This window comes from Neodiprion virginianus, chromosome 6 (assembly GCF_021901495.1).
Source record: "Neodiprion virginianus isolate iyNeoVirg1 chromosome 6, iyNeoVirg1.1, whole genome shotgun sequence".
Taxonomy (NCBI): Eukaryota; Metazoa; Arthropoda; class Insecta; order Hymenoptera; family Diprionidae; genus Neodiprion; species Neodiprion virginianus.
Window position 1 is genome coordinate 30,028,967 of NC_060882.1, and position 14,993 is coordinate 30,043,959.

A 14,993-nucleotide genomic window follows, 5' to 3' on the forward strand; every position below is an offset into this window, starting at 1 on the left:
TTAGAATTCCTTAAATATTAAACTGGGCCGCGTTGCTCGTGAAGATCCAGGTGCCAAAACTTGTCTCTACATTACACGTTAAATGGACCGATTATTATCATTTCTTCTGAAATTTTTATTCATTTACTTTTTTGCTTTTCGTTCGTACAATTTTTGCACGTATCCCTACGTCATATCTGTCGTTTCTCGTTGCTGGATTATATCCAATTTGATATCTCTTATAATAATTGTTACATAATATATTTCAACTATTCGATTTTTGTGAATAAATTATCTAGCGTGTTAATCGACAATTGTTTGACACGTCGATCCTTTGCAGTAACCAATGTCGCATACTCTGATTACACCTTATTTATTATACTAACGGCTGGAGTTTGACGTTTCCACTTGTTTTCGTATGTTTGTAAGATTTTTTTTTTTATCTTTTATTATTGTATTGTTATTAATGTTTCTTTTCCTTTCGTTCACCGCACCAAAACTTTGTAGTATCATACGTTTTTGGTGTCGCGTAAATTGTACGGTTGTACCCGCCAATCGTTCGAAAATTGGCTCTGCTCTCTTATACTTTCACGTAATTTTTTGTACCCGTGTACCTACACGTCGTTTAAGCAACTTCCAGAAGAGTTTAATTTTAGTATCACATTTTCGGGGGAGCAGACTGGCCTGAGATCTTTTAAACAATTTCACATTATTCATACCGAGAACAGTGGTTACATACTGGTCACCAAAGAAATTCAACTCTCATTTGAATCCGCGTAATCTTTTTGAGATGCGAGCTACTTCATCGTACCTTCCTACCCCTCCGTCCCTATTTCCCTCTCTTTGTCCCCTTGGTGAGCAGTAATTTACTGTAGTTCCATATTCATAGATTATACAAGTATGACATAAATGTGATTCGTTTAACAGTAAATATTTGATTCTTCATCACAGTTACTGCAAGGAAATTACATTACTTTGTACTTAGTCCTGTGATGTAATCTCTTATTTAATTATTAGCATAGGTAGGCATGGCGTGGTCTCTTAAACAAAGACTTTTTATAATACATTTATAATTACATTGATTATAATATGTATAGTACGCCAGGCGAATGCGCTCCCCTAATAGTACACACATCTCTCTCTACTACAGTAATATTGGTATTAATGTGTATTCGAAACAAAATGACATACACCGACGACTGGACCAAAAAACTGATAAGGTGCATCTGTATTATAGGTAATTATTCGTTTAGACATTTATTATTATTTGTTTATTTATTATACTACTTATTATTTTTACTATAGTATTATTATTATTTTCCCTTCCGTCTGTCGTGATTTTATTCGATTATATCATTCATTTCGTGTATTTTTATTCCTTTTTTTTGGATTTTCTTCGTGGCGTTTTTCTATGATTCATTTGTTTAGTTTGGTTATTCCTCCGTTCACTTCTATTTTTCAATTCTAATCTTTTTGTGGATCGCGTGTACGTATGTTGTGTGTTTGTGTCTGTGCCTTTGTAGTAGTCTGGTGATGATTTACTTTTCCTTGATTTCATCGTTAATTCACGATAGACTCAACCATGTTATTGTTTTTTCTCATTCGCCTTGACAGTTGCTTCCATACAGAATTTATGGAACCGTATTAACAGACGGGGTATTCTTAAAACGAGCACTTTTATGTATAAGGTATCTGTCCAATCTGCTCTGTATCGCAATAGTATTATTTTTGAATTGTAATTCTTTTATTTCTGTTATGTTTCGCTTGCGATTTTCTTCTTCACTTTGTGAAATTCAGAATTACATGAGATTCGACAGCCCTAAAAAGGCGGCATTAAAAGAAAGCTGATCATTCGTACCATAGACTCCGCGATAAATACGACAAGTTGCACATTGTACATATAAAAATTCCGCGTCCCGATATTACTTGCTGTAACCAATATGACTGCCCTAACAATAGGTTTCTACCATAAACTAATTGTTGATACAATAATTATTTGAATAGGTATAGGAGATATCCCGCGATATTGCAAGTGGATATTTTTTCTCGTAAATTGCACTCGCTTGGCCGTTGAGAGTGGGACTAATTGTAAGAAAAAACGTTGTTCATTTGAAATGTTAATCAAAAAAATAAAGAAACGCGAAAAATTCGCATAGATGATGTGAAATGACCATGGACTCGAATATTTTTTCCTCGACAAACTGTTGCTTGTCAAACTTTGAAAGTCTTCGAAGCCGGAACTCTGGCAGGCTGACAATATATCAATCCGAAATAACTCAACAGTCCGTTACTTACGTAAGAATTGCAAGCAAACATCTGTATTGCACAGATTATTTTTAATTTTTCTTTCTGTTTTTACCGGAATCGTTTTGAAAATGAATTCCTCGGTGGCAGAATTCGTTTTTAAAGCTTTAATTTGCATGTTACATTATTCGATGCTTTGCTGCATCTGGTCCTGGTTAATTGGATGCATGTAATTAATTTTTCTTGTTTTTCTTTCTTTATTTTTTTTTTTTATTTTTTTTGCGGTTTTTTATTTCGCTAATTTATCCCACCTCTTCACATTTTTCACATATTCTATGCAATTGATCTCTATAATTCCAAGGCCCTTTATTTTTACTTTTCTCTTACAAAGACGCTTGAAATTTTTAGTTACGAATTTTCGCGATTTCCCTATAAATTCAGAACCAGTTTAAAGTATGAGGAAAAAATCAAGACAAATTTTACCATCGGAAGTTACAACTTGAAGTAAAATGTATGAAATTACGCTGATTAACTGATGTTGAAAAATATTTACGGCAGATACGCGCCGACGAGAGAAAAGCGGAAAAAAAAAGTTGTCGATAAAACCAAATTATGTTTATGTTTTTTACGGTTCATGCTGTATCCGAAAAAAAAAATTAAGGGAGGTAATTTTATTGAAAATATTATACGTTTACAAATCTTGATGTCTGCAGATGAATTTAATACAGAAATTCATCATTGGAATGAGAACGGATTAAGCATAACTTCTTCAATATCACGAATATTACATGGATATGCTTAGGCGGTAAGTTGATTAGAGTTGTCGTCTCATAATACCGCTAATCGAATATTCATTTCCATCTTGTTAAATCCATTTTGAATCGGGACTTGTGAGATTTGAGTAATCCCGCGGAATAAAAATTAGTTAAAACCATCGTAAGTTCAAATTTCATGCGTACCTCCCAGTCTTCCATATTTTTCAATCTAACTCTTCGTTCCTTCAGTCGCATATCTCTTTAGCTTATCGCATGCTAAGGAATATAATTACACTGTTTTAAATTATATAAACAAAAAGAAGAAATTGTCCGCTGAAATACTTCGTTACATATATAATTTGTAAATGTATATAATATATGCCTCGATTCGATCAATTTCTAAAATTAATCTTATACGATTATAATCGCTCAATAGAAAAAAAGAACCTAAAAATAAAAACAATGTAATAATCTCGCGAATTCGGTAATATATAAATTAGAATAATTATTTTCAATTTTTTACTTTTTTTTGTTTAAAATAAAATACTTCGAGCAAGACTTAGACATTATAAAATTGTTTAACAGTATGAGGTATTCGCAATAATGACGAGAACGATTTTATAATGCGATAATGGCGGTGATAATGATGAATAATTGTGATAGCAAATATCACAATAATATGAAAATGATATGAATGGAAATAATAATAACAGCGACAATAACATCTCGTTATACTTGTTTCTTGCAAGACTCGTTAATTATTTGCATCAATCTTTTTTTTTTTTATGGTTAGTACGTAATAGTTTTGTCAACCGACAATTGACAATGGTGATCAATGGTGACAAAGATGACCAGAAGAAACGAAAATAGGAAGAAAAATTAATAATTCAAGTAATTCCATATTTTTTAGTTTTTAAATTCCGACCCTACTCACCAAGTCACATTAGTCATTTAGTCATACTTGTTAACCGTATTTCTTTCTTTCTCTATGGTTCTCTGTCTATCTCTCAAATAATTCGAGCGAGCAATCAATCAATCTCTCATTATCTCCACCTTTCTCTCATTGTGAAACATTTCACCACGTCCATAAAAATGTGTACAATAATTTTACACATTGGCATATCTATTGACAATACTTTACACATTATTTCTGCCAGAGGTTACCAATGCATACATTTTTCTTTCTCTTCTTTTGCGCCAGGATTCGAATTTCTCCAACTCTGTTTTTCCGTTGGGAATAACAAGTGTCTTATTTTTTTCTCATTTCCTCCTTTTCATTCCTATGTTGTTTGTAGTTTCAATTTTTTTAATTTAAATTTTTTGTTACGTTCTCGTCGCAACACGATTCGCTTCTTCTCCTTTCATTCGAAATTCTTTCTTTTTTATTCATCGCCTTCTTCACACTTTGACTTTTCGTCGTCTTCTGATTCTAATTCTGTCTCTCCTTCTTTTTTTCCTTCTTCTTCTTTTTGACCATATCCTTAGGCTTATCCTTATGCTTTATCATTATCCTTCTCCTCATTTTTTTCTTCTTTTTCGTTTTACGACTCTCCTTCCCTCGGCCAGATACTTCAATTTCAACTCCAACTTTGCTGTAGCTTGTCCCCTGACAGAGATCTAACTAACATAAGGTACTGATTCTTGATTCACGTGTCCTATATGAAATGGTGGGCTGCTGAACAGTCGTGATATCGTGATTATTTTGGTGGTGAGATGGGCTCGTTTTGTCACACCTCACGATCCGCATAGTGGGAGCTTTTTTTTTATCGTTTAACCGTCATCTAATTCTTGAAGAAGTTTGGACGTCTTTCTTTCGATTACAACGCGTTTCAGTTTTCCGTTTCAGCGTAATCCAATTCCGTATTTCCAACTTTTCCTGTTTAGCTAGCATTCCTACCGTTGAGAATATGGCATTTATAGATTATCCATTCCTCTTAGTTTCTTAGCCCCTCGGCGTCATATGTTCATCTCATTTACCGTTCAACACGTCTTATAGTATTTCCCTTTCTTCGAATTCGCGGCTCCCTCGTGCAATGTACATTTTATAAACTTCCCATTCGTTCAATGCGGTTCTTTTTCAAAAGCTCCCTTCCTATGCCCGCCACCTCCGAAAATCTTTATCTGCAATGCCAGAACAAATACATTTACTACGGTTAAAATATCGGAAAATCCAATGCTAGTATTAGCGCTATCAAGTCCGACGTGACTTGAAATACTGTTAAATTTATTCAAGTGAATGAAATAGAGAAATTTGGGAACAGATTCTTTCCTGCAAACTATATACAGCACATATTTTGTCAAACACGATCCAGAAAAAATCTAAAGAGAATCGACAACCCTGGAAAAAGTTTCCTCCAATGGCTTTCAATATATTGCAATAAAAACAATGAAATATCTTGTTCTTTACGAATCGATCCCCTGCGCTTCCCGGCTGCATGCGTGGTTTGATTTTCTAGAGGGAGGGTGATTCACCTGTGATATAGGAAGCCACGCGTCGACCCAGGAAACGGAGTTACAGAAGCGATAGGAAATTGCAAAGGGGCAAACTGTGTAGTACAGAAGCCCCTTTTACGGAGCCCCATTACTGCAGAAGGTGGCAACGTGCTTCGGGAAAACTCACCTAGAGATTGTCCATCATTTCAGAGAGGGTCAGCCTCGAGGTTGACATGGCGACGCCGCTGTCGCTGCTGCTCTGGACGCTGCTGTGGTCATCTGTGTCCGATTGGTTGCTCGTGTAGCCGATCACGTCGACCTCAACCTCGTCTGAAACATAAAGAATATCAAACGTCGGATGGTTGGAATTCGGTACTTTCGAATCAGGCAAGAGTCCGCAGTAACTGAATGCAACGCCGTTTAACCAGAGCGGATTCTCTCGGAACTTATATCCCTGAAATTGTTTTTCTATTTTTATTTCTTCTCAGGAATGGTAGTTACCAGACTACTGAAATTCCCCAAGATTATTCAACGAGAGCGGTAAGCGCGTCAATTTTTTACGAATGCGTAGACAGAGGTTTGGCAAAGAGTGACGAAGACAAGTAAACAAGCTCAAGCGTAACAATTTTGCGGGAAAGAGATAGACGAGTGTCCTAGAATTTTATGCATAGTCGATACAAACGATCGCTACTGCAGGTCTATCCGCATTCCTCTGGGACTCCCCTGCGCTACAGTTTTACGTAGGTTTCATAGCAGTTGACATAAATGTGCGAGCCGAGTGCATAACAATACACACACGGCACAAGTTGCGAGGAGAAGAAGCTGTAACTGAAGTGAAGCAGGACTGGCTGCGAAATGAAAAGAGCTTGCGGACGCGTTGCCTGCACCACGCAGAAACCTTCTCGGAGAATGGCACATGCGGAAATGCGCGGAAATATAAGGAACTGCATCAGCTTTCGCCGTGGTTGGCCGGAAATTGCTTTCGAGAAGAGGACACTGCGTGCCTTGAGCTTCCCTGCCTCAATCTCCAGGACAAAATCAGATTTATATTTGCGTATGGGAGACGAACGGAGAAGAGGGGATATTTTCGGGAGTGTATTTCCGGCCGAAATTTCTTACCCCTATAAATCTACGCTCTCTCTTTCGCTTCGTCTATGTCTCTGCCGTTTCTGTCGTTTTCTTCCCCCTTATTTTTCGCGTAGGTATATAACTTATCGGGAAAATTTCACCCCCGGAAATATACTATACCGCGACAGTTTATTATCTTATTTTTGCCGATTGTTCCACGTCTAAGGCGTCGACACAAACTTTCCTCGGCGTCTCTTCGTTACCATCGACGATTCTCGCGGTGTGCTTTCGTCGTTCCTTCCACTCGCCTTTTCGCATGCATAAATTATATCGGAAAGAATTTCATCACGATGGCGAAATAGAGTATTTCATCGTTCCTACATAACAAGCCCCGTATTTTTTCTTTCCCATTTCTGCTTCTTTTACGATCCTTGTATCTTCAATTTGTCTTTATTACGGAAAAACGTCAAGTTCTCTGCGTATCGGGATAGATCGGGAAAATCATAAATCAGCGCGGATCATTTTCTATCAAACGTGAAGCCATCTCCCGAAAAATCGCACTTGTTCAACGATGGGCAGAATTCACTCCGCGTTACAATATAATAAATACCGCGATTACAATTACGAATACACCGATGTGTATGTATGCAATAATGTAATATCTTTTGCGGAAAGCGGTCAGGTATCAAGACCTTTCGGCATGCGCCCCGTGCAAATATGCTGTCGTTCGCTGCAACGGACGTAATAATGTTGCGAGAAACCCATGTAAAAGGCTCTGGTGCTAATAGCGTGCGACAGAGAAAAGGTGAATTGATTTTTTCATCTTTTGTATGCGAAACTTGACTTACGTCATAAGATTTCCTTTGCTATTGACAAAACCCGGTACTTTAAAAGCTTTTAGGATTATTATTTATGAATAAAATTAGTTTTTATACATGTATATGTATATACATATACCTTATATCACTGAATTTTCCACTTGACGTTTTCTATTTGCTGGCTTTTTATGAAAAGCATACCATACATGAAAGGTACGTCGAGTTTCCCGTTAATTAATCAACTTCTGGTTCAGCGGGGCGTAGGATCGGGGGATTTGAGGCTCACAATTCTTCAGGTTGAAGGAGTGGTCGTGGTGCTCGTGGTGTTTTTTTTTTTCTTTCTCTTTTTCCTTTTTTTAATCTCGAGGAGAAGGAAAAGAAAGTCCTGCAACGATAGAGTGGACCCAAGATTCCACCTTTCTTTAAATGTTGTATGCGAATTCACATGTATAAATACGTGTGTATAAATACACGGGGGAAGGAAGGAGAGAGACTGAGAGACTTCACAGCAGAGGTTTTATACTTGCGTAACAATCTTCTCCTCTCTCCTTTCTTTCTCGTCGACGGACCTTTTCAACCGCTGCGCCCGCGCCGCCAATTCTCAACGCGGTTCAGTTGTTTGTTCGTTTTAACAAGTTCCCGCAAATGGATTACGCAAATTTTGTAATTATGTAAACTTGGTAGCCACCGCGAACCGGGAAAGTTGCGGCATTACGTCCTATATGGCTGTACCTACAAGACAGACGAGATATTCTGTGCATTTTTTCCTCATTCTTCAAGCTACAGAGCAGGGACCTGAGCTTTACTTACAAAACGACGATTGTCGCCGAACTTCAAAAAAAAATATACAGAAGCAAAAGCCTCGTGACTTTTCGTCCATCGAGTCATGAACACGTTGCAACATTATGATTGCGACGATTATGATGATTAGATAAATGCTGAGAAAGAGGCGAGCTGAAATTGTCCGTCCGCAAGCGCGTCGAGCGTCGTGGAGAATTCACAACGCGTGGGTAAGAGCATCGCTTGAGCAGGGATATGCTATACCAACAGTTACTACGTTAGTCGCGGAATGAAACAAATAGGTAACTGTGTCACGGGCTAAAAATAATAAAATTTCTGTACACGTTAAAAATATTCTGGCATCGGCTGTGGCTGCTACCGCTGCTGCTGCTGCTGCTGCAGGGCTGGCAACGATCGTCAAAACGTGACAGCTTTTACTGTACGAAAATTAAGGCCAAACCGATCCGTACTTAAGAGAAACTTCGATTCTGTAATACGGACGCAACGTAATCTTTATGTCTGCACGTGTTCGATAAGAAGTTCATTCGCGAATAAAAGAGTGTACGATTGAATAAAACGGGATATAAGAATTGCGGAGTGATGTAAATGCAAAAATGAAATTAAAGTCGATACGTACCGAGGTCTGAACTGTACATCGCGGAGACTTAGAAAGCGTAAGTTAGCTTGAAGTAATGATCGGACACTAAAGAGTGCGCCAATAACGCTCAACGCACATTTTCACCAACCCTCAAGTTCTGACTATCTCAAAGTTTGAGCGTAAAACGTCGCCGTTCCCGCAGCAGTTAGAAGCCCGGGGGTCGAGATTTCGCAACTTAATCATCACGTCGGAAAATAATTATCCTCTCATCCGGGGTAACTGAGCTAACTTTGAACGGTTGCCTTCCCCTGATCTTTTGCTTTGGATTGAAGTCAGGGGTCACGACGCGAATGCTTTTGAGGTAAGGTAAATCCGCCAGCGTGCCTTGCATGCAAATATATCCCAGCGAATCTTAAACGCACGTCGATCCGCGAAGAAGCAAGATTACATAGCGTTTCGTACGAGCCAAAATCACCCGGCCTCGAGTCGCATACCCGCGAATTATTCTCACGGAGGCGTATTTACGATCTCTGCATAGTATTATAATGGCGGGGTACGTATAGGTAGGTACGCTGTGCATTGGCGGACTGTTACGCCGCGCTTGGCGATCGGCTAGACGCGCGAAATTGTTCTCTCAGCATGACCGGTCGAAACTGCGGCCGCTTGTACCAGCATTCGTCAATGTCTCCGACTCTGCGCGATTTTCCTCTAATTGCGCAAACCCGTAGTTTGTTTCAATGCGCTACGCTGACTGCGGAGTGCAAGCTTAAATTACTCGACCTCGCGAAATGTCTATCAACTTCATCGGACGTCAGCGGTTCTCCGATAGGTAGAACTTGGAATTCCTTTCTGTATTTCAATTTCGTTACCGCAAATTCGAACGTCAACGGTAGGAATGGATGTGAAAGTCTACGGAACGTGGACGACGCTCGAAATGTCGAGCGGTCGGAGTGATCAAAGTATCTTGAAGTACTTCGGGAAAAAGAAAACAATCCTGTAAATTTTATAAAAAAAGATTTTAATCGCGTAACGCATGGCACAGTAACGTTCCATTAATGGATTCTTAGTGGCTTACTATTTTACTGCAATCAAAACTGGCGCAAGTTTTCTTTCTGTGGAAATTTTATGCATCTACGATCAACGTATCGTTAGTTTTTCCTGTTACAGGGGTCCGCTAGTCGTTGGCACGTAAAATTTTCTCAGAAAGATGACTCGTTCCAGTTTTGATTGCAAAAAAAAAATATTGAGCCACTGGAAACCTATAAATGCACATCACTGTACATAGGTTACATAAAGACGAACATTTACCGGCTGGTAATTACATGAACAATAGTTCAGACTCTCTCTATACGGTGTATGTTTGTTTATTAAGAGCGTCAGTTGCTTTAATGGAGAGTGAGAGATCTCGTATAGGAATCCTGCCGGGTTTCGGAAAATGATACGCGACGTATGCATTTAGAGCGAGCATAGTGAAGTTGGGCTGTAGCAAACGGGTCCGCGACTCGAGGCATCACGGGTAGTCGGTTTCCGTTCTCCGTTCTCTCAGAGTTTGTTGACACTGATGAAATTACGAAGGAGGCGAATCCTGTCGTTAGGTCATCCGACCTTCTACCGAGAGGTAAGAATCGATTCATCCTGAGCCTGGGTTCTCCAGCACCACAACTCGTTTCGGTTCCGTTCCATTCGTTCGCTACCCTCTGCCGAGAACTCGACGCTATATACCCTCAGTCAGCCTCCTCGCGGGAGTTTGGTAATTAACGACCATCGATCATGAACTTGACCCAGAAGAAAGTTTCGAAGCGTCAGCGAGTGTCTCCCTCCTTCTCTCGGGCTTATTGTTAGCAAACCGCCGAGAAGGAGAAAGAAAACGCGAACAACCGTGGCGGGATGCCGCGCAAGAACGCGTCACGATCAGCAAAGTTCAAGGTATGTGAAAATCGATCCATCCGTACGCGGACACGAAGCAAACGAATGAATATCTTATAAGCCGACAGGTGTGAGGTGGTTCTCGGGCCAAGACACGGTTGACGAAACCCTCTTCAAAATTAATAACGTTCAACGTAAAATGACCTGCGTCACTATCACCGCGGTGTTCGCTTTGACGTGGAACAAACAACGTCGCTCGCTAAGCCGAGAGGATGAATAAATAGACGGATAAATGGCGAAGCTATTCTTATACCGAAAGTGACGATATGAGGAGAACGGGAGGGAAGGTGGTAGAGGGGAGAGGGGAAGTGGCGCTGAAACGAGAAGAACCATACGTGTTTGAGATGATCTCCAATCGACGCTTTCGTCGCTCATCCACTTTACGCTCTCGTCGAAGCTGCTACCAGTTTAATCCAAGATATACCTTGTAGCCGGTGGGTCGGTGTCGTGATTCAACCAGATATTGCACAAGTTTTATGTCAACGAGGTACCCTCGCATTAATCAACCTTCTCCCTTCCCCCTTCCCCACACCCCGAGTTAGTGCATTCTATCACAGCGCGGCCGTTCGAGTTTATTCGCGAACGACAGTTTGTTTTCGTATCCCGGGATAATTGCTGTCACGTTGGTATACCTACCACTCGCTGCTGCACCTTGGCTTGGGAATGGAGGTGAGGCTTGCCTCGCCTCGACTCGCTTAACTCCCTGTTCTAGCCCGCAAGCAAAGGAGAAGATTGATAGTTTCACTCCAGCTCGAACAATAAAAACTAAATCCTTCGCAAACGGCTCAGTGCACAAGCCCGAGTAGAGGAAGATGCGGAACATGGAGAGATGCGAAGGAGGTGGGGTCGGAAGAAGACATCTGCAGTATCTAGCCACAATAAGCGCAATGATTGTGCCAAGGTGAAAAGGCAGGTTGGAAAGTACCCACGCACACAGCTTATACGAGTTATCGTCCCGCCGTTCGAACAGCAAGCTCACATACACACAGAGAGATGTATAGGGAAATAGTAGTGGGGTCGTCGCAAGTATTAACCCTCTTCCTCTTTCTCTTCCTCTTCCTCTTCCTCTTCCTTCCGCCATACTCGGCGAGTATTTAGGCGTAAAGCGACACAGGGTCGCGAGGGCGTGTGTAATTTAAATCAAATGCGGCCTCGTTTACATGCAAATTTAGGTTTGGGGTCGCGGGCTGGTCTCGTCGTTCAGAATTGGCTGCCCGCCCGGCTGGTAACAATAATTAAGTATCAGTAAGAGATAAAGGGCTTAACGGCGACGTTTTTCAGACCACGCTATCCCCCCCCCCCCCCCCCCCCCCCCCCTCCTGTTTAACTTCCTTTGTTTACTCCTCCATGTCAGACATCGTTCCCTCGGCGTCGCCGCGTCGGCTCTGCATCGCTTCATCTCCTTCCGTCCTTCCTCCCGACGCGGACGCTTCTGACCGAACGAAAAAAGGAAGAAAGGAAGGAAGGGAGGAGGAAGCCCGGAGGGCGACACCTGCCGATCCTAATCGTTGTTTATCTTCTCTTTAAGCGGTGTGGGTTTCTGTCGTGAAAACGTATGCGGTCGTTTTACGGTTGGTGAAAACGGGGCGCCCCTGACTCGTCGGCCAAGCAAACCGTTGAGAGGCGAGGGAAGGGTCAACTCCGGACTGGCGCCGGGCCAATCGCAAGAATAACTCGCCGAGGAGAGCGTAGCTATTGCGATATACTGGCTCTCGTCGGTACCTAAGTATTTACGCCACAGCGAGTGAGAAGATCCCGTAAAGATTCGCGGGGCTGCACCCTCCGTGCCTTTAGTTTTTACGTCTTTTAGTTGTGTTTCTTTTTTCTTCTACTTTTTCCTCTTGCACCTTGCGTGTCGGGGAAAGAGATGGGAGGAGAAGGAGGAAGAGCGGTGAGAAATTCGCGTGACTATAACCCAAAAGCAATGCGTCAGGAAAGTTACACCTGAACAAGAACGAAGCAGCGAGGAGAATGGAAGATGGAGCGCAGCATATTTCACGTTGTTGAGTCGAGAGAGAGAGAGAGAGCGAGATTGGTGGCGTTAGTTTCCCATGGCATAACACGAGAAGCTCGCAACTGGGTACTACCTACCTCTGCACCGCCACTGCTGAATAATTATTCACGTGATGCGCTAAAAGGTAATCTGGGTGATCGCGATTAGCTTGATGAACGACTTGAACGTCGGCGAGAGAGAGAGAGAGAGAGAGACAGTAGACCGCAGAAGCGCCCAGAGACTGCGGCTACACTCCAAGGCAACGTCTAACTTTAGTTGTGGCTAATACCTGCGTATATCTATCTAACCAAGTGTCATCATCCGCGTGTGCACAAGTTTTAATCCTCGATTACGTCGGAAATCGTCAAATTCCTCTTCACTTTTGCACTCCTGATACCACATCGTTGCTGTAGGCAAAACAGTGGAGGCAATTTCTCAAAAGAAGATATCACGAGTTCTACCGCGGCTCCGAAACGACAATTATACAGGCTGAGCTCGTTGAATCTCGTCGTCGTACTGTCATACCTCGGTAGAGGAAACACTTCCGGACTTTGGCGAGTGTTTGTTATAATGGTTATACGTAGGCAACACCAGTCCGTGACCGCCATCTGCAAACATCTTAGAGGGCGGGCAGGATGAGTGGAAAGTTTGTTGTTTAGGCTGAGGGATATTAGCTGCACAGTTTGCAGCGGGACACCTACAGAGCGGGAGGACCGGTGTTCCAGTTTTAATTAATCCATGGTGATAAATGTTAAGCCACTGTAGCCAAGTTTGAAGATGCGAGCAATTCGCCAAGGGAGCAGAAGGAGACGGCAGCGGTAAACTAAGGGGGGAACCTCCGACTCTCGCTCAAGAGCTCCTTCCTCGACTCCATCGCACCCAACACCATCACCGACTAGCTGTGCCTCCTCTAGACAACAGATGCTGTTCGGATTATTACCAGCTTATCTCGGAGTGCGTGTCTCGCCCCCTCACCGCATGCACCAAACTCCGTGTTAACCGGATCTAGGGACCCTCCGATCTTTCCGACGTTTTGCCTTCAAATGATTCTCCATTTTACCGAAAATACGAAGCTCATCGGCCAGCTTAGTTCGATGAGAAGGTTTTTACCGTTGAGTTGCGTGTATATTACACGCGTAGGTATGTACACGAATAAGCTATATGGTAGGAACGAATCACTCACTGATCGTGAACAAACATACGAGTTTTAGATCGCATCCTGTCAAATTGATCGCTGTGGTTTTATACGGCGGTTCTTGAGAACCGCAGAAGCCCTGGGATTAGGAGAAGTACCTTCCGCTTAGTCCTTCCCTCGCCGCGCTGCAACGGCCCTCCGTTACGACCAGAAGTTAATAACCCAGTGCAAGACCAAAATTAAACTACTCGGACCCGGAGGTCTCGTAAAACTCGAAACTCTATCTAACCGGATGTGCAGCGTTCCCGAAGCAAATTGCCTCGGCGATGTACATATATGTTATATTTGAACGCGCGGACGCACAACAACCGCCCGCTGCCTTTTCCCTTTTCCCTTTTCGCCAATTAAAGAGGACGGCCGACTCAAAGTTGCATAAAACACCTTATTCTTTCCCCGAGTGTCTATCTTTCGGCGTTGAAATCCCCTATAGAAATTCTGGCCACGTTATCATCGAATCTGAATCAGTCCTGCCCTCCGGGTTACGGTTTGCTTAGGTTCGCCGGGTCCGCGGTAACTCGACCCCACACCAGCCTTTTCCGTCTCTCTCTTTCGAAATTTTGGGAAAGGCATGTCTGGGGTTTCGTCGCGTTGTTGCTCGGCGTTCGCGGGGTCACGCGACCCTCCTGGTGGCCTGCCTGCATGCGGGGTGAGCAGATTTATAGCGCGTGACCCGGGAAGCGAGCTGCCCCTCCTAAATCATCCTCGGTCCGCCCTGCCCGGCCAGAACGATACGAGTTGTTTTTGATTTTATTTTTCTCCTTGTTTTTGCTTCTTGCGAGTCGAAGGAAGGAAGCCACGGGCGAACGCGATTGAAGAAGCCGTCTATGATCGACCGAATACGTACACTCTGTATATATTGAGGAACATATAGTTGAGAATTCTTTTTGGCTGGAAAAAATACCTCGAGTAAACTTCCGCTGACCGTTTTGTTATCCTCCGGCCGCACTTGCGCGCTCTTATTTAAAGTCTATGCGTATGTGTCGCGGATCGCAGAGTGTATCTCTGTCTGTATCCGTATGTACATACATACACCCCTATCTGCCAGCTATATCTTTATTTATCTGAGGGGGATGCAACGTAGGTATCGATGAGAGATGGGGCGGAGTGTTTTCCGCGGGACAGACGGTGGCCCTTTATCGAGTGATCGCTCCCTGCCCAGCTCCCGGAATTCGAGGCTTACGCGTCGATCCGGCGAAAGTAGGCT

General features: G+C 42.5%; 1 protein-coding gene across 2 annotated transcripts in view; it reads right to left on the reverse strand.

The window, feature by feature from the left end:
• Nucleotides 1–340: 340 nt before the first annotated feature.
• The window catches only part of LOC124306772 (max-interacting protein 1-like), a 123,192-nt gene continuing 108,539 nt past the window's right edge, over nt 341–14,993 (reverse strand). For both annotated transcript variants that reach the window (XM_046767765.1, XM_046767763.1), the window contains exons 6-7: nt 5,599–5,741; nt 341–5,099 (exon numbers count right to left, since the gene is read on the reverse strand). In XM_046767765.1, the coding sequence (XP_046623721.1) occupies nt 5,599–5,741 (143 nt within the window). In that variant the 3' untranslated portion in view covers nt 341–5,099. The remainder of the gene's footprint in view (nt 5,100–5,598; nt 5,742–14,993) is intronic.